Here is a 19,398-nt window from a genome sequence, read left to right on the forward strand (position 1 = left end):
GCTACTATGGCGGGTTCCTGACGTGTGCGTCTGACCTGCAGTGTGGCGGGAATGAGGAGTATACAAGCGGCACTTTTCTCTGCTGCATGGTAGATTTAGCCTTTGCTAGTTAAAAAAAAAAAAAAAAATGGTTTCTGGACTATGCATTGCTTTGATAGAACTGCTTCTGATAGTTGATGGTACACATGGCTCCAGACCCAGAGCTGGTGGTAAACTGTACTACCGCCATGTTGAGAAGCTGAGGTGGGCGGAACCAGCAGCCACAGCGGTGTTTCAGTCTTACAAAGATGGATATTACACAGAGAATCTGGTTTGTCTTGTCTTTGGGATTTTTAACTGCAGAAAAAGATTTGATCTTAAAAGCTGTTGAGTTAAACAAATATGTAAATTTTAAAGGTACCTTGACTTCAAATTTGGATATAAGGATATGTTGCTTTGGAAAAATTCTCTGCTTTTGTTCCCACAGAAAGCCAGAGGCTATGGATTTGTTCCAGATTAAGATACATCAGGTTTGATCAGCCAAGACCACCTGAAAGGTCTCTGATGACACAATGGCCCAGATGATCCAACATCCAGAATGTTTCAAGACAACTGGCTCAGAGGTTTACCCCCACAGACTACTCCATAATCCTAAAATTTTCTTTGTGTTCCCATAAGATACAGCGCCCCCATCCAGCAGGAAGTAGTAAGAGAAACTACACCCAAATTCCCAGCTGGCTTTGGAGATGGAATTGGCTCACTCCTTCTCTAAACCCAGGCACATTGTTAAAAGAAAAGGTTAAGAGATTCTTGTGTCCCAAATCAGAAGAGCCCTCTGCTGTGGGACAGAGAAAATCAGGTTGATTATAAATGCGATCTCTTTCTAAAGAAGAAAAGGGAATATGATATAGATATAATAGGATGAAAGGGTAGATTAGGGAACTTACTTCTAAAGAACAACAACTCATTTAAAATGTTTTACATTGGTATAGACTTTAGTCTATTGATACAAACTTAAAGTTAATTTTGTTATACTGTGTGCATATTTCTACGCTTGTTTAAGGTTTTATGTTTGTATAGCTCATTTAAAATTATAATGGATAATTAAAAATAGATTAATAATTAGTCATCTATGATAATCATACTTGTAGCCATGTTAGTTAAATCTTCTAGGTATACATAGACATATTTCAGATAGATAGGTAATCCTCAAACACTTCAAAGGTCTTCAGAATATGGCATTTAAAATATTTTTAAAATTTAGACTTTCTGGACAGTGAGACATGTCTGCTCCTGGCAGCACCAATTTACTTCAGAGAGGAGGATGGGCATTGAAGGCACTTCATATGGAGTTTATCTTCACCTTGGCAAAAATAGCCATTTGGGCAAGAAACTGTTCTTGCCTGGACTGCTCAATCAACTGGACATGGAGGACCCATAGAAAGGTGACCACTGAACTTTGCTTGACAAAATGGTCCTTCAGGTTCCTGCTTCGCAGAGGAAACTGCCAGACATTCTACAGGACACTGAAAAAAGTGACCAAGAGACTCTAGCCCTGTGGGCTGAAGACAAATGCCCCAACTTTACAAAGGAACATTAGGTGACTGTCCAGGCTGCCAGCTGTCTCTGTCTACCCTACAAGACTCCCGAAAGTTGCTTCCATCCTTCTCCCAGATCTCAGGTAATATTATATCCTTCTGAGGTCTTTGATGTGGTTGGAGTCTAGATAGTTATAATTTCCTCAATTATGATAAAAGATAAGTTAGATATAAAACCTTAGACTCACAAATATAAGATAGGATATCTTCTTTAATAATGTAACTGTAATTCTTGCTTGATAATTGTTTTGTTATATGTAATTTTACTATGTAAAAGTTAAAACCTTCCTTTAACAAAAAAGAAAAGGGGAAGTGCTGTGGATATCGCTCTGTGTAAATAAAGTTCTGATTGGCCAGTGGCCAGGCAGGAAGTATAGGCGGGACAAGGGAGAGGAGAAGGTGGGGAACAGGAAGGCTGGGAGGAGACACCACCAGCCGCTGCCATGAGAAGCAACATGTAAAAAAGACACTGGTAAGCCACAAGCCATGTGGCAAAGTATAAACTAACAGAAATGGGTTAATTTAAGATAGAAGAAGTAGATAACAAGAAGCCTGCCATGGCCATACAGTTTGTAAGTCATATAAGTCTCTGTGTGCTTACTTGGTTGGGTCTGAGAGACTGTGGGACTGGTGGGTGAGAGAGATTTGTCCTGAGTCTGGGCCAGGTAGGAAAACTCTAACTACAGTGGGGGGTGGGGTAAGAGGGGTGGGAGGGCAGCGATGGCTTTGCCACTTCAGATTCAAGATGTGGGGTATTAGCTCCTCCAGTGTGGAGACCTGCTAGTCATTGGCACTGGCTGCCAGGCACCTGCAGGGTGAGAACCTGTCACCATAAGAAATGCTCTATGAAACTCTATCTGCATAATCCACCTCCTGAATGTATCAACTATTCTTACATCCCCATGCTTATTAGGATTGGGCTATCAAATTCCTCAATACTTACTTCACTTGGTCTCGGAGTTTATACCCTCCTTCCATGGCCCCATCCCCCAATGCCACAACATGGGGTTTAATCACAGAATATTTTGTGGAACATTCAGAAACAGTAGATGCCATGATGCCTCCCCAAATAGCAAAATGGTTTTTTGTTTGTTTGTTTTTGTTTTAATCATCATTGAACATTTTGTTTTTTGAACTCAGGTGGTTAGACTGTCATTTCACATGTTGGGAAGTGTAGGGTAAAAGGGCCAGCCAAAGAAACCCACCCTGGCCCTGAAACCAGAGTCAGCCAAAGAAACCCACCCTGACCCTGAAACCAGAACCAGTGAAAGAAACACACTTTGCCCCTGGCCAACTGAACATGAATCCCTGAGCAAGAAAATCAACTAGTCCCTGAGCATGAAATCTAGCCAATCTGAGCTTGCCCAAACCCAAGGGGATGGAAATCTGACCAATTCCCTCCCTGATGTGGTGGTATTGTGTGTTCCCCGAAATAAACTTATCTGGGGTCAGAGATCAGGACAGCCACAATATTAAATATGAGGATAGGCAGTGGTAGCACTCACCTTTAATCCTAGCATTTCTGGATCTCTGAGTTCAAGGCCACATTAGGAACAGCCAGGCATGGTGACACACACCTTTAATCCCAGAAATCCAGCCTTTAATCCCAGGGAGTGAAGGCAGAAAGTAGAAAGATATATAAGGTGTGAAGACCAGAAACTAGAAGCATTTGGTGTGTTTAGCATTTGGCTGGTTAAGCATTCAGGCTTTGGAGCAGCACAGTTCAGCTGAGATTCATGTGGATGAGGACTCAGAAGCTTCCAGCCTGAGGAAACAGGATCACCCGAGGAACTAGCAAGGTGAGATCGTTGTAGCTTGTTCTGCTTCTCTGATCTAGCATTCACCCCAATAACTGGCCTCAGATTTGATTTTATTAATAAGAATTTTTAAGGTTCCTGCTACACCCTGAAAATCTTCTCCCTAGAAAAACTTCACCACCACTCAGCCTATTTGGGGGGGAGGGGAGGTTCGAGGCAGGGTTGCACTAAGCAGACTAGGCTGGCCTAGAACTTACTATGCAGACCAGGCTGGGCTCCAACTCTTAGAGATCTACCTGCCTCTGCCTCTGAGTGTGGGGATTGAAGGTGGGACCCACCACACCCAGGGCGTCAGCAGTTTCAGAAAATGAGGAGAACTGCCAGCTCTCTCCTGTGACCTGGAAATGTTTCATTGCACGTTTAGTGGGACAGTGAAATCCTGGCTCTCAGGAAAAATGGCCTCTTATCAAATGTTTGGGTTGGTTTTTGTCCCTAGGAGCTGACTGAGCTCATTCAACATCTTGATGCTATACCTCCATTTTTCTTCTAGGAGGCTAGAGTTATACTCATGTCATCCATGTTTCCTTCAGAGACATATCATTAGGATCAAGAGGCAGGATTTCCTTTTAATTAGTTTGAACAAAATTTTGCTGAGTGTGGCCTCCAAGCAGCTGTTTTTAGGCACGGCTTCTTAAGATACCGAGCCCCTTACTCTTCTCTCAATTAAGGAGATTTACACACACAGATGGCTTGTTTCTTAATAGACAGATAACTTAAAAATCTTACCGAACATTTTCAAACCTAGATAAATAAAGAAGAATAGCTTGGTGAGTAGCTATCTCTGTCACCCAGCTTCGATAATTCCCACATTTGATAACCTAGTTTTGAATGGCATTCTGGGATTGTTCCTTCTTGAAGCCCGAGGCAGGAATACACTCATCTCCTGTCTGGGTTTCCTTGGTGCAAAGGCTTTCCGAGTCCGTCTTCTGATTCCTGCTATCCATGTCTTCTGGTTAGCCATGTTTATTTATAGACAGGCCCTTGAGTTTCACAGTGCACTTTTATTTGTTGTCTGAGCCTGCTCCTGTACCCCAGAGCCTCACGTAGCTTGCAGCCATTGCTGCATCTTCAATTAGTTATTATGCCCACCCCCTTAGCATTTTCTATTTCCCACAAAGCCCTCCAGGCTCTTCCATTTGGAAGACATTAATTCAGTTCTGACCTTAACAGGGAAAGTAGTTGAAGCTGGGATCCACAATGGGTAGGGTCCACGATTTTCTGGCTGGGTCTGAGTAGCACTGGCCATGAAGAGGGCCTGAGGACCCAGGCCAACTGCAGTTATGAATCCTCGCTCTGTTAGACACACAGAAAGCATGAGGCTTGGACAGGTGGGCCGTGGGTGTGGACATCTGCTTTGGAATGCCCCTCTTTGCCCTCTCCTGCCTGATGTTGACCCCAACTGGCTGCACAGAGCCCCTCTTCAGTTCTACGGAGATCCACAGGTACTTTTTTTTTTTTTTTTAACTTTAGCTAGGCTGCCTGGAATTTTTCAGAAGACTGGATGCTGGATGTTACATAAAGAGCCCTTCCTCTGAGTTACAAGTAAGCTGTCAAGACAGTTGTTGGTGGCAGTTCCGTGGTTTACATCTGTCCCCAAAGCTCATATGTGGGAAGTTCATGCTGGTCCTCAGCATGGAGGTGATGGGACCTTTAACAAGTGGTAAGGCCACCAGAGGCATTGTCCTCAGAACTCATGTAGTTCTCTCTGGACCCCACATACTTCCTACGAGAGTAAATGATAGAAGACTGTGGCTCCAGCACACCTCTGGCTTCCTGGCTTCCCATATAGTCTCTCCGTCAAATATGTTCCCACCATGGTGCTGTCTGCTGTGAAGCAATGCAGCTGATGTGCCTTACCAGAGGCCAAGCAGATAAGGATGGTTAATCCCAGACCCTCAACCCACCTACCTGGGACCTGAATAAATCCTTTTCCTCATAAAGAACAGAGCCTCAGGTTTTGTGTTATAGTAATGGGAAATGAGTTAATACATTTAATTAAAAAACAAATATATAATTAAATTACTAAATTAAATAAGCCACCACACAGATAAAGGGGGTTGAGGGATGGAGAGAGACTGGGGAGAGAAAGACAGGGGAGACAGTATAACATACAAGGAGGGAAGGAGAGAGAAAGGAAGGGAAGAGAGATGGAGACAGACCTGTTAACATCCCATGACTGGTGTCTAGCCAAAGCGAAAGCCTCTGCAATCCTCAGCTGTGTGAACTGAAAAGACTCGGAGTCCTGCCATCTGCATCCTAAAGTATCCAAACAATAAGGACAAGAAATAGAACTCTCAAAGTGTGGTGAGGATTGGGGTAACGGCACATAGCAGAAGTAATGTGATAATGGAGCCCACTGGAGGCTCAGCTGTCTGTTCTCGAGGTGAGGCAAACCACAAGACTGGTTTCCCAGCAGTCACTGTGTTCGTCACACAGGTTAACAAAGATAAAAAATAAGACATTCCTTAAAACTGTCCTTGCTGAAGCAGGAAAATGCCACCGACCCTGTTGAATCACAACCAGAAGACGTGACCTCAACACTGCACAGGAAGCATGGCAGCCACACATCTGCCCATGTGAAGGCCAGATCTTGGTTCCCCCAGCTCCAGGTTCCTCTCCTCAGTTCAGCCCACTGGGTGAAGCTGCAGGACTCGTCCCCATCCTGGTGGGCACTGTGTTCAGGAACTTGTGCAAAAATGTTGGCAGTCTGGCAACATTTCCTGCTAATCACTGTGTGAGGTCTCTGTGGGTCACATCCATTTACTCACTAGGCAGGGCTAACCTGTTAGCTTGCAAACAAGGTAAAACTTAAAGACTAAATGCATCCCCAACTCCCAGGTCAGCAGGGGTAGGAACATGGTGATCAGATAAAAAATTATTAATAGCACACAGCAGGATCCACAAGTCAAACGGAGCCAGGTGCAGTCTGTTGCCTCTTTTGAATGCTCTGTGAGCTAAGGATTTTGTTGTTTTTGAGTCTTATGATGTAGTCAGGCTGGCCTAATTGACTATCTTTCTGCCTTGGTATCTCTTGGTGCTGGGATTGTAGGCATGCATGACTTTCCAGTTTAAGAATGTTTTGTGGGTCTGGAGAGTGGTTAAGGGCAGAAGATCCCAGTTTGGCTGCCAGAGCCCACATGGTGGCTCACAACTGTTCGTAATTCCAGTTCCAGGAGATTGAACATCTTTTTCCGGCCTCCTCAGGCACTAAAGGCCTGTGCAGCATATCCATACACACAAGCAAATTTTCATACACATAAAAAACAAACAGAATAAATAAATCTTTAGGAATGCTTTTATGTTTTGTTTGTTTTTATGCAGTGTTGGCTACACTCCCAGCCTGTTTTTGTTATTGCTATTGTTGTTTGAGACAGGATCTTGCTTATCAGCCCAGCCTGGTCTTGAATTCTCAATTCTCCTGACTCAACTTCTCAAACCCTGGAATTATATGAGGGTCCCCCTATGCTCAAACTTAAGAATAGCCTTTATATTTAGCAATGACTGCCATAGGGTTGGGTATGGTGATACACACCTTTAATCCCAGAACTTGACAGGTGGAACTCTGTGAGGCCAGCTTGTTCTACATAGAAAGTCTGAACCGTCGGCCAAGGCTACACAGTGAAACCCTGTCTAAAAAAGGACTTTCATATAGAGACTATACTCTACCTTCACATTCTCACAGAAGCCTAGGAGGGTAGCAGCGGCCCAGGCAGATCTGCAACAATGGAGACCAGCTGTCTTTCAAAACATCTGAACTGTTCTTCCCAAGTGTCTTAACTGGGACAATAAATTCTGGTCATGAAAACGATTCTGGGCTGCTGCTGGCTATTCTGGAAGAAACAGTTCAAGTTCAGAAGAGTCTCCTTCAAAGGGGAACTCTCAAGGGCAGAGCGGCTGCAGATCAACGGTGCTGTTTCCACGATTCTGCTTGAACCGGTGCTGGTGAATGCAGAGCTCCCCTTCCCAGTTCCTCGGGGGTATCTCCACCACCTCATTTTCCTAAAGTATGATTTTCTTGGCATGCACCTGCTGCCCTCTCTCATCCCAATGGGGACAGAAAAGACTTCTGCACAAGACAGAGGCCAACACACCGTGCTGGGGGTCCTGCTGTGCTGCTGCCTTGGCGAGGAGCAGCCGGCAGAGTCAGGAGAGGAGCAGCCTCCAGGTTTCAAGACTGTTTTTTGCTATGGCTGAACAAAGGTTTTGCTTTGTGCTCTGTATTTTGGCAGCTCTATGCAGGGACTTTTGGGTTAGGCTTTCTGAGTTCAAACTTGTCACTTCCTGTGGACACAGAGTTCTTAAAGCCATCAGAGCCTCGGTTGTCTTACCTTTAAAATATGAGGACGTTAGCCGGGTGGTGGTGGCACACACCTTTAATCCCAGCACTTGGGAGGCAGAGGCAGGTGGATCTCTGTGAGTTCAAAGCCAGCCTGGGCTACAGAGTGAGTTCCAGGAAAAGACACCAAAGCTACCTGACTCAAAAAACCAAAATAAATAAAATAAATAAAAATATGAGAATGTTTTTTTCTATCAAGGATGGCTAGCCCACCAAGGGCCATTATTCCATAAACTCCCCCATTTGTGAAAATCTTGTGTGCTCACCCTGAACTGACAGACATTTGTTATCTGTGAACCTTTATCACACCCTTGCCTGCTGCACCGATCATGAATTAGCCAGTACATCACATTCTGAGGTCTAAGTCCCACCAATGGGGCTTTTTTTGTTTTTGAGACAGAGTTTCTCTGTGTAGCTTTGTGCCTTTCCTGGATCTTGCTCTGTAGACCATGCTGGGCTCGAACTCACAAAGATCTGCCTGCCTCTGCCTCCTGAGTGCTGGGATTAAAGGCGTGTGTTACCACCTCCCGGCCAATGGGGCTTTCTTCATCAGATTATTTGAAGGAAGATCTATCCTTAATCTGTACCACGACTTCTAATAGCACGGTGGTTAGTTTTGTTTGTTTTAGATTTATTTGTAAGTGTTTTGCTTGCAGGTATGTGCATCATATGTGAGCATACCCACAGAAGTCAGAAGAGGGCATCAGATTCCCCAGAACTGGAGTTATGGATGGCTGTGCACTACCAAGTGGCTGCTGGGGATTGCACCTGGGTCCTCTGAAAGAGCAACAAGTGCTCTTAACTGCGGAGTCACCTTTCCAGCTCCGTGATGGTTAATTTCAGCTGTCATCTTAATACAGCCAAGGATTACCTAGGAAGAGGGTATCAGTTCATTCCTCTCTACCCTGGGCTGTGGACGTGACCAGCTGCTTCAAGTTCCTGTTCTGACAGCTCTGACTGCTCCCAGTGCTGGACAACACGGCATTGTGTGAGCCAAATAGGCCCTTTTTGCCTTTAAGCTGCTCTTGTCACAGCATTTTACCACAGCAAGGAAAGCCGGGCAGACACATAACTGCAGCGGCTGTGGACATGCTTTCATCTGCGGGTGGAAAGCCCAGCGTCCCGCCCTGACCCAGGGCCCTTGGTGTGACCGCATAGCTGAGCCCCCGGGCTGTTTAGACAATCACGCTTTTCGGTTTGCATTTGCTTTCACTCCTGTGAAATAAGAATTGCTGGATCTGGGTTGGGGACTTAGCCTAGCAAGCGCAAGGTCTTGGGTTCGATCCTCAGCTCAAAAAAAAAAAAAAGAATTGCTGGATCTACCAGCCACGCAGGTCGGTGGGTACCTAAAGTCCAAGCACAGCCTACCGGTGCCATGTCAGGTATGTTCCAGGCCCAACAGAGCTCTGCGGCCCAGGCGGCAAGGTAGCACGGTCTTAGACTCCACCTGAGCCACAGCCCCGCCCTCCCTGCAGCCCCGCCCACGACCCCGCCCACAGAGGATCCGGGCTCCGCTCGGCCCCGCCCCCTCCAGCGCTGCTCGCGGAAGCCGCTGTCGACATGGTGCAGGCCTGGTACATGGACGAGTCCGCCGCCGACCCGCGGCTGCCCCACCGCGCGCAGCCCGACCGCCCGGTGGGCCTGGAGCAGCTGCGCACGCTCGGAGTGCTCTATTGGAAGGTACGGGTGCGAGCTGGAACACCGCGCGCCTGCGCACGCTGTGAGGGGGCCCGGGGCGCCGCGCATGCTCAGCACGGCCGCTCCCTCCCTCGATCTCTTTTTACTACTGGGGTTTGGGCCCTGCGCTCACCGCTAATGTTTGCAAACGCAGTGCCACCTGTCAGTCACGTGGTGGTGTCATGGGTAAAGCAGTTCAATCCTGGGGCTAGTGAAGAAGAGACTGGCTTTAACCTGTCTGCTTCGGTGTGATCAAATTGAAGTGCATACCAGCTGGCTTAAAGTCAAGCCCGAGGAACTTTGCAGAGTCATGTCCTTTAAAACCATGGAGGCCTGGGGCTGGAGAGATGGCTCAGCGGTTAAGAGCACTGGGTGCTCTTCCAGGTCCTGAGTTCAATTCCCAGCAACCACATGGTGGCTCACAACCATCTATAATGATGCCTTCTTCTGGCATGCAGGTATACCAAAAACAAACAAACAATAAAAAACAAAACAAAACAAAACAAAAAAACCAACCCAAAGCCATGGAGGCCTGCCGCCCACCTCATGGTGTGCCAACAGCTGAAGTAAGGATATTTTTGGGTTAGGAAGCAGGGTGAAAGGTGATTGGAGAAGAATCTGGTGTGCACATGCGCAACCAAGGCTCTGCATGGGACGCATGCCCAGAAAAATGATGGGGTAGATGCCCTTTGGCTTCTTGAATCAAAAATGTTCGACACCAGCTCAGGCGTGGGGGGTGGTTTCAAAAAAACGCAGCCTTTCAGTTTCTGAGAAGTAACGTAGGCGTCCATGATGACCTCTATGCACTCACCTGGTGACCTCCAAAATTAGTGACTTTGAGTTAACTGGTGCCCTGTCACCTCAGTCATGCAGTGGCTCTGGGGTGGGAGGTTTGCCCAGCGAGGCCTCTGGCATTACCGTTGGGTGAAGGAGTTAGTCTTCCGTCCCACTGCAGAAGTTGCAAGGGAAAGGGGACAGAGCAGGGTGACAGAACCCTCCCCCCACTTCACCACACAGTTGGAGTGAGAGCTTTTGTTTGGAATAGAGTCTTAGTCCCTTCCGGCAGGCCTCACAGATACCTTAGACTAGGAGGCAAACCCAAGACTGCAAACACCAGCTAGTCTGTAAACAGCAAATTGGTTGCACAGTTGTTGAAACTGGAGTCTGATTGGGGCCTTTGGTGTCTGGTGAAGGCCCTCCAATAGCTGCTGACGGAAGGCTTAAACCACTCACCTCATTCAGGAGCAGTCGTGACTCCACCGGGAGGCCCACCTTTTATGTTGTCTTGTAGGTGATGAAGTTTCCACGCCGGGATTAGGAAGGAGTGCGTTCAGCACTGAAAATGGCATTAAGTGTCATGCGGCAGGCTTGCTAAAACAATGTATTAGGGCTGGAGAGCTGGCTCAGCACTAACTGCGCAGGTTCCATTGCCACGGTCTCACAATTATCTGTACCTCCAGTTCCTGGGGATCTCATGTTCTCTTCTGGCCTCTGTGGACACTAGGCCCCAGAGTGGTGCACAGACAGACACGCATGCAAAACACTCATACATATAAAATGTGTTGGTGCCTGGACGTTGGTGTGCTATTCTGTGATGATGATAAAATAAATGTACACTTCATTGCAAAACAAAAACTAAGTGTCCACTAAGTTCATTGCCAGGGGTTTCATGGAGGATTTCAGATTAGTTCTTCCAGGAGCCATTGGAGAGCATGTCAGGAAGAGGGGGTCAGTCCTTGGCTTTGGACTTTAAAGAATAGGTAGGAACGTGATAAATGAAAACTGTGAGCAGGAATTTGAGGTATAGGACCCCGCCACAGAAGTTTGTGAGTATGTATTCTTTTTTTTTTTTTTTTTTTGTTATGTAGCCCAGGCTAGTCCCCAACTCACAGCTCTCTCCTGCATTCTGAGTAGCTGGAATTATAGCCATGGGCCACCACAACACTTTTCAGTAATTAAAAGAAAAGCCCTCTTTTCTTTTTTAATTTATTTACTTTTATTCTATATGCATTGGTGTTTTGTCTGCAGGTAAGTCTGTGAGAGAGTGTCAGATCTTGGAGTTACAAACAGGTGTTAGCTGCCATGTGGGTGCTGGGATTTGAACCTGAGTCCTTGGGGAAAACAGTAACTGCTGAGCCATCTTTCCAGCCCCAACTTTTTAGTAATTTTAAGAGTGGCAAGTTGTTGTTTTTTAGCTTAGAACCTAGATTTCTTTAACAGTAGAGTGATGGGGCAGATAGAAAAGTCCAGTGGGGCCGGAGGGCAGCAGCTCTCAGTCCATCCTGATGAACTCGAGCTTGGTTCGTGGGCATGGGTAGCATACTGACCCCAGAGAGCCTAGTAAGACTGCGTGGAAGATGGCAGAGTGGTCACAGACACGAGGGAGCTGTGTCTTGGCAGGTATGAGGGATAAGAACTTCACCTGGAAACGTGGAGGACCCGTGGGACTGCAGCAGGACTTCAGCAGAGCAGGGGTTTCCCCTGATGTGGTGGAAAATTGACAGTCCATCAGAAGAGGAGGTGGAGGACTGGGCTAAGACTGGAAAAGACTAAACAATGCTCTGTTAGGGCAATCCAGCCGCAGGTCTGGAAGGAGCATGCTGCTTTGCTTCCTTTATATCGGGTGGGGGAGCAAACCTAGGGCCTTGTACCCTATTAGGCAAGCATTGTACCAGCTGAACTCCCAGCTCACTTGCTGTATACACATCCTTGTGCTAAGGTGACCTCCAATTTCCTTAAACTCATATAGCTGGATGCTGACAAGTATGAGAAAGATCCAGAACTGGAAAAGATCCGGAAAGAGAGAAACTACTCCTGGATGGACATCATCACCATTTGCAAAGAGAAACTTCCCAATTATGAGGAGAAGGTGAGCAGGCCCTGCTTGGAGAGGATCAATTCCTTCTTTCGTGTTAACACAAGACTTTCCATTTAGTGTGGTTTTGGGGTGGGGTGATGCTGGGTGACTCCCTCCTTCTCAGCTCTTGAGGGGCATGACCCTGGTGGTGGTTTACTCGTGATGTGTGGCAGATCCACCAAAGATTTGTGGATTAGCTTGGGGTTTTCTCCATGGGATTCACAGTTCTGCACCTGGCTCTTCCCTAGACTTGGATGTTTTCCTGGGAGCTTAAGGGGTGGTGTCTTCAGGGTACCTGACCCCTTCCCTGAGTCCATTTGAGTTTAGTGGTATAGGGTTCTTCAGAATGTCCTCACAGAGTGGAGCGTGTAATCTCAGCACTTGGAAGGTAAAAACAGGAGGATCAGAAGTTCAAGGTCTTCTCAGCTACAAATTGAGGCCAGCCTAGGCTACACGAGACCCTGTTTCAGTTGGTTCCTTACCATTTGTGTTCTGGGGATTAAATTCAAGACATATGTCTTGGTGGCGGGTGCCTTTACTAACCATGTTATTTCCATGGCTCAGCTCTTGGCACTTTTATTAACATGTAGCATTCACTGTAGTCTGGCTGGGGCTGGGGCTGCAAGATGGCTTCCTTCTTGGACTAGATCAAGATGTTCTTCGAGGAGCATCTGCACCTGGATGAGGAGATCCGCTACATCCTGGAGGGCAGTGGGTACTTCGATGTCAGGGACAAAGAAGACAAGTGGATCCGGATTTCCATGGAGAAGGGGGACATGATCACACTTCCTGCTGGCATCTATCACCGTTTCACGCTGGATGAGAAGGTGAGAGTGTGCTTTGCTGTGGTCTGGCCTGTGCGTAGACAACACAGGTGACCATGGGCCCATCTCCTGGATACACGATCAGTCAGTGACAGAGCCAGTGGAACCTGTGGCCAGAGCGCCTTGGTGGGAAGGATCAGAATCTCACTTTTGTTCTTTTTTTTTTTTTTTAAAGATTTATTTATTGATTATGTATACAGTGAGTGTTCAGCCTGCAGGCCAGAAGAGGGCACCAGATCTCTCACTATAGATGGTTGTGAGCCACCATGTGGTTGCTGGGAATTGAACTCAGGACCTCTGGAAGAACAGCTAGTGCTCTTAACCTCTGAGGCATTTCTCCAGCTCCCTCACTTTTGTTCTTGGTGGACAGTGGTACAGTGTTAATCCACAGGCTTTAGTCAAGGGAGCAGATATCTTCAGGAGAGAGACCCACTCCTCCACTGAGGGGTGGACGCTCTCATTTGGGGACCTCAGCAGTCATGTGGTAGTTATTAGGACTGGAAGTAAGCACAGGAATTAGTTTTTAGGGTCTCAGAGGATGTTTTGGGCTAAACCTGACATGTAGGTATCATTTTGGTTTTAAAGACAGGGTCTCATGTACTCCAGGCTGGCCTTGAACTCACTATGTAGTTGAGGAGGACCTCGAAATTCTGATCTTTGTGTCTTGACCTCCTCAGTGCTGGGATTACAGGTGTTTACCACCAAACCTAGTTTCTGTGGTGCTGGGCTGGAACTGAGGGCTTTGTGTGTGCTGGACAGACAGTCTACCAACTGAGATACATCTCCAGTGCAAGTTAATTAAAAAAAAAAAAAATTTCTATTTTTAAATTACGTGATTGTCTGTTGGGGTAAGTGCATGAGTGCAGGTTCCCATAGACTCCAGAAGAGGGTGTTGGATCTCCTGGAACTGGAGTTGTGGTTGTGGGCCACCTGACATGGGTGCTGGAAGAGCTGACCTTGGCACACACCCCCCCCCCCCCCGCTCCCCGAGCATATGCACTCTTAACTACTGAGCCATCTCTAGCCTTCCAAATTGATAGTAAATGCATGTGGTTTACACTTCAGAATTAGGAAGCCAGGCGTGGCGGCATAGGCCTGTCCTCTCAGCATTTGGGAAGTTCAGACAGCAGGATCAGGACTTCAAGGTTATCCTCAGCTGTAGATCAAGTAAGTTTTGAGGATTGGCCGGGTAAGATGAGATACTGCATCAAAAAGAAGGACAAAATAAAAATGAAGAGGTATGAGATGGAGACAACAGTATTCTCTCCCCCGTTCAGCGGGGCCCCAGGTCTATCCCTGAAGGGCACCAGAGGCTACATTGCAGTAGTTCCTTTAGGTCCGCAGTTTTCAACCTCCCTGATGCTGTGACCCTTTAGTACAGTTCCTCATGGTGTGGCCACCTCCAGCCATAAAATTATTTCATTGCCACTTCATAACTGTGATTTTGCTACTCTTATGAATCGTCATGTAAATATCTGATATGCAAGCTAACTGATATATGATTCCAAAGAGGTCACGAGCCACAGGTTGGGAGCCGATGCTTTAGAGGGTGTTTGTATAATCAGATTCTCAATTCTTTCTTCCCTCCTTTTACCCTGGAGGCAGGGGGCTCTGCATTTTACTTTTCCACTTTGTGTGCTTCCAGGGTACATAAAGGGTCCTTGAAGATGGACATTTCCTCTCCAAAATGCCCAGTCCCAAATAAACACACAGAGGCTTATGTGAATTATAAATACTTGGCCAGTAGCTCAGGCTTATTACCAACCAGCTCATACATTTTAAGTTAACTATATTCCTTATTTATGCTCTACCACATAGCACATTCATCTCCTGCTCCCTCTGCATCCAGCTGGTGACTCCTGACTCCTCCCTTCTCCTTCCCACCATCCTTAGTTTTGTCTCCCAGCCTATACTTCCTGCTTGGCTACTGGCCAATCAGCGTTTTCCTGAACCATTCGAGTAACAAATCTTTACAGTGTACAAGAGGATTGTTCCACAGCAAACCCTGCCTCTTGTTCACAGCTTTACTGTCATGCCTGATTTATTTAACTGTGATTTATCCACTATGTGAGGAGTCCGTAGGGATGAGCTTACTTCCACTTTGTTTGTGGCGGCCTGTAGTTCTGTAAGCAACATACATTTGTTATTTTTACCTGGGTATGTTTATTTGTAGAATAAAGGTAAGGCTGCACTGAAACTGAATTTCTGGGTTTAGGTCAGTGCTGGCAAATTATTCTCTTACCAGCAGCCAGTGGCAGGGGCCTGGTGCTGGTCCTTAGGAGAGCAGTGCCCAGGGGAGGGAGCAAGGAGGGTGGGCGGAGTCCAGACCTGTTTCTGCTGCTCCGGTATGGACCGGGAGCAGAAGCTGCAGATGCTTATGCTGCTCGGAAGTGGCCACACTGCTTGCACAGAGGTCTGAAAGAGCCGAGTGCTAAGTGGATGAGCCAGCTAGCTTCCAGGGCTGCCTTGATGGTTCCCATGGAGATGAGCAGATGTGTTCAATGAGATGTGGGGATTGTTTTCTAGAACTACGTGAAGGCCATGCGGCTGTTTGTGGGGGAACCTGTGTGGACACCGTACAACCGTCCGGCTGACCATTTTGATGCCCGGGTACAGTATGTGAAGTTTTTGGAAGGAAGAGCATAGTGGTGCTCCCTGAAGAGTAACTGCACTGTGTGACACTCTTGCTGCAGTCACCGATGGGAAAGTTGCCCACCCCTCTGCATTTATATGTGGACTTGACGCTAGACCATCTCTCCTTGGCAAGATTGCCAGATCAGAATCTTTTCAATGAAAGCATCTGTAAAGGTGATTTTTACATGGAAGCTACAAAAATGTGAACAAGTGATCTTAATTTTCCCTAACTCTGTCAAGACTTAGAGGTATGGGAGCCCTGGGTTGGTGTGCGCATCATGCATAACAGATGGTCATGTCCCAGAAGGTCCTTCCTTAGGTATATATTGGAATGTGACACTGTGCCCTTTGGAAGGGGGCAGTTATACCCAGCACAACTAACCAGAAGGAAGATGTTTTTTTCCCTCACTGATCTCTGGGTGGGGAAGTGGGATTGTTTGTTCCTCTTCCTTCAGATTAAAGCAGCTACCTTAATTATACGCTCATGGTGAGCTGTATTATGCTCATGTTCATTAAAGCCTCTCACTAGATTCCGTATATGATTTTATGTGTGCATGGCTAATTTCTACATCAGGGTAGAATCTTTTCAGAGTGATTTCAGGTCCTTTTGCAATCAAGAGTCAAAAGAAGTAACATGATTTTCCTCCTCAAGTGCCTTGGGGCTAGACTGATGTAGCTTAGATGTAGACCTCTAACCTAGCATATTGCAAGGCCCTGGGCATGGGCCCAAGCACCACAATAAAGAATAATAATGCTGAAACATGTTTATGTGTAGTGTGTTATGATTTCAGAAAACCCCAACAATCTGTGCTGTAGAAGGGCAGGCTGTTCTCTAAGTGATAGCTCTCAATGTGAAGTAGTCTATTACCTGCATCACCATGTTAGATTTGGGGGCTTGCTTCTGCCATACAGGGGAGCTTGAGCCATGGGGTGGGTGACTAAAGCTGCCCCATCTTCAGAACTCAAATGTGTACAAGCAGCACAACCCAGGTTCTCTGCCTCTAGAGCTACTGTCTGTAAGTAAGGACTGATCTGCTAGCTCTGGTCTACCGATTATTGTTTGTTTTTAAAGATCATATTACTCCGTAGCAGTGGCTGGCCTGGACCTGGATATGTAGACCAGGCTGTCCTCAGATTCACAGAGAGTTCCTGTCTCTGCCTTCTCAGTGCTGGGATTAAAGGTGTGTACCACCATGCATGGCTTTAATTTAAAAAAAAAAATTATGCCGGGTGGTGGCGGCGGCGCACGTCTGTAATCCCAGCACTCGGGAGGCAGAGACAGGCGGATCTCTGTGAGTTTGAGGCCAGCCTGGACTACAACTACAAAGCGAGTTCCAGGACAGCCTCCAAAGCTACAGAGAAACCCTGTCTTGAACCCTGTCTCTCTCTGTGTGTGTGTGTGTGTGTGTGTGTGTGTGTGTGTGTGTGTGTGTCTGTCTGTCTGTCTGGTGCTCACCAAAGTCAAAAGAGGGGTGTCAAATCCCCTGGGACTGGAGTTACTGTTACAGGTGGTTGTCAGCTGCCATATGGATGTTGGGAATTGAACCTGGGTCCTCTGCAAGATCAGCAATCACTCTTAACCTCTGAGCCATCTCTCCAGCTACATTTTTGTTGTTGTTTGTTTAAAATTTTTCTTTCTTTGTGATAGTGTCTCTTGTATCCTAGGCTGGTCTCAAATTCATTATGTAGCCGAGGATAACTTTGAGAAAGTGGGGATGGCCTTGAAGTCCTGATCTTGCCTGTACTTCCTGAGTGCTGGGATTACAGGTATCTACCAGCGTGCCTGCTTTACACAGTGCTGGGGATGGAAACCAGGGCTTCTCACATGCTGAGAATGCACGGTACCAACCAGACTTCAGCCCCAGCCCCTATTCCTGTTTTCTAGCTCTAGGCAGGCTGGGCTTGCTCTTATGACCTCTCCTGCCTCAGTCTCCTGAGTACTAATTACAGGTGTTTGTTAACACCTGCTTCATTTTTATTTTTTGTGGGTCCCTTTCTGTCCACTGTGAATGGCTTCATGCCTGTTGGAGACTGAATATGTCTTCTACCATGTTCTACACACTGATACGTCTTGGGGCTGAGCCATGGCTTCACAGATTGGGGGAAGATAACAGAATTCTGCCAATACACCTAAGTCAGGTAACAGTTTCTTAGCCCTCCCAGAGGATTCCCAGGTTTTTTTGTTTTTTGTTTTTTGTTTGTTTTTTTGTTTTTTTGTATTTTTCTTTTTCTTTTTCAAGACAGGGTTTCACTGTGTGACAGTCCTGGCTGTCCTGAAACTCACTATGTAGACCAAGCTGGCCTGGAAATCACAGAGATCTGTCTGCCTCTGCCTCCCAAGCGCTAGGATTAAGGGTGTGTGCCACCATTGCCTGGCCCTACTTTATTAAAAAAACAAAAACAAAAACAAAACACAAACTGTTTCATTGAAATATAATATTGTAGATATATAATAAATGCACTTATCCGAAGTTATTTTTTTAGATGGAGTCTCACTGAGTAGCTCTTGTTGGCCTAGAACTCACTATGTAGACCAGCCTGGCCTCCAACACATGGAGGTCTGCCTCTCAAATGCTGAGATTAAAGGCATGTACCATTACACTGGGTCCTGTATTTAAATTTTGACCCACCAAAGCCACATCATATCCCCCTATCAGGGTGATGAAGAATGATTCACCACCTGCTTGCCTTCTTCTGTCCCTGCGGTCTCTACAGTCTCATTCCTGGAACCTGGTACCTGAAGTCGTGGGGTGCGTTCTCTTTGTGTCTGATGTTTTGGGTTCCTGCTTCTGTCTCCACATCTCTTTTCTGACGCTGTCTTCTGTCAGGCAGACTCTTGTTGGATGTCAACTATGTGTAAGTTTGTTTTGTGTGTGTGTGTGTGTGTGTGTGTGTCTGTGTTGTAATACACTAGTGGAAATCAGAAGACAGCTTGAGGGAGTTGATTCTGACTTACCATGAGTCAGAGTGATTGAAATCAAGTCATTAGGCTTGATGGCAGGCCCTGTTTATAACTTTTTTGAGATTGGATCTCACTGTATAGCTCTGGCTGGCCTAGAGCTCGCTGTATAGATCAGGCTAGCCTCAAACTCCAAGGACCCAGTGCCTCAGCCTCCTGAGTCCTCAGATTACAGGCAAGAGCCTCCACACTGAACCACAGAGTAAGTTTAAGTCTGGACCTCCTGGGCTTGTGTGATTTCTCTTGCCCCTTGTTTCTTGAGTAGCTGAGGTGGAGGTAGGTGACCACTGTGGCTCTGGGATGGTAAACAAAGCTGGGTATGTCATCAGAACTCAGAGGTTGTGTGAGATTGGGAACATGAAGTCTCATCACTGCATCTTCATCTGCCACTTCCGATTCAATGGCCTCTGGCCCAATGTGTACAGACCACATCTAAGGCTGGAGGAAGAAAGACGTTTCCAGTGGTGGGGGTGTTTTCCCTATTATATAGTGAGGTTCACAGCTTCAGACACACGTTTTTCTCTGGCTTTATTAGTTTTGGTGGAACCCAGGGCCTCCCAAGGGCTAAGCCAGTGCTTTGGGAACTGCCCCAGCCTGGGCTCTTCCTTTCCACAATACAGCTTCACTATCTAAGGTGGAGCCTTTTGCTTACACTGGGCTGGAGAGGCTGTGCGGAGCCAGGCCTCTGTTAGGTGTCCTGGGAGTTCAGTGGATTGG

The 19,398-nt window shown here is 46.7% G+C and overlaps 1 protein-coding gene across 1 annotated transcript; it reads left to right on the forward strand.

The window, feature by feature from the left end:
• The first annotated feature begins 9,241 nt into the window (after positions 1-9,241).
• Positions 9,242-16,484, forward strand: Adi1 (acireductone dioxygenase 1). Its single transcript, XM_036170947.1, has 4 exons — positions 9,242-9,410; positions 12,157-12,276; positions 12,912-13,091; positions 15,615-16,484. Exons 1-4 carry the CDS (start codon positions 9,291-9,293, stop codon positions 15,732-15,734), a joined length of 540 nt encoding a protein of 179 aa, XP_036026840.1. The 5' UTR covers positions 9,242-9,290; the 3' UTR covers positions 15,735-16,484.
• Positions 16,485-19,398: the final 2,914 nt, after the last annotated feature.

This window comes from Onychomys torridus, chromosome 21 (assembly GCF_903995425.1).
Source record: "Onychomys torridus chromosome 21, mOncTor1.1, whole genome shotgun sequence".
In the NCBI taxonomy this organism is placed as follows: Eukaryota; Metazoa; Chordata; class Mammalia; order Rodentia; family Cricetidae; genus Onychomys; species Onychomys torridus.

Coding starts and splice junctions, on each gene's coding strand:
- Adi1 (XM_036170947.1), top strand. CDS start 9,291: ATGGTGCAGGCCTGGTACATGGACGAGTCCGCCGCCGACCCGCGGCTG. Junction 9,411..12,156: donor TCGGAGTGCTCTATTGGAAG/GTACGGGTGCGA, acceptor AAACTCATATAG/CTGGATGCTGACAAGTATGA. Junction 13,092..15,614: donor GTTTCACGCTGGATGAGAAG/GTGAGAGTGTGC, acceptor ATTGTTTTCTAG/AACTACGTGAAGGCCATGCG.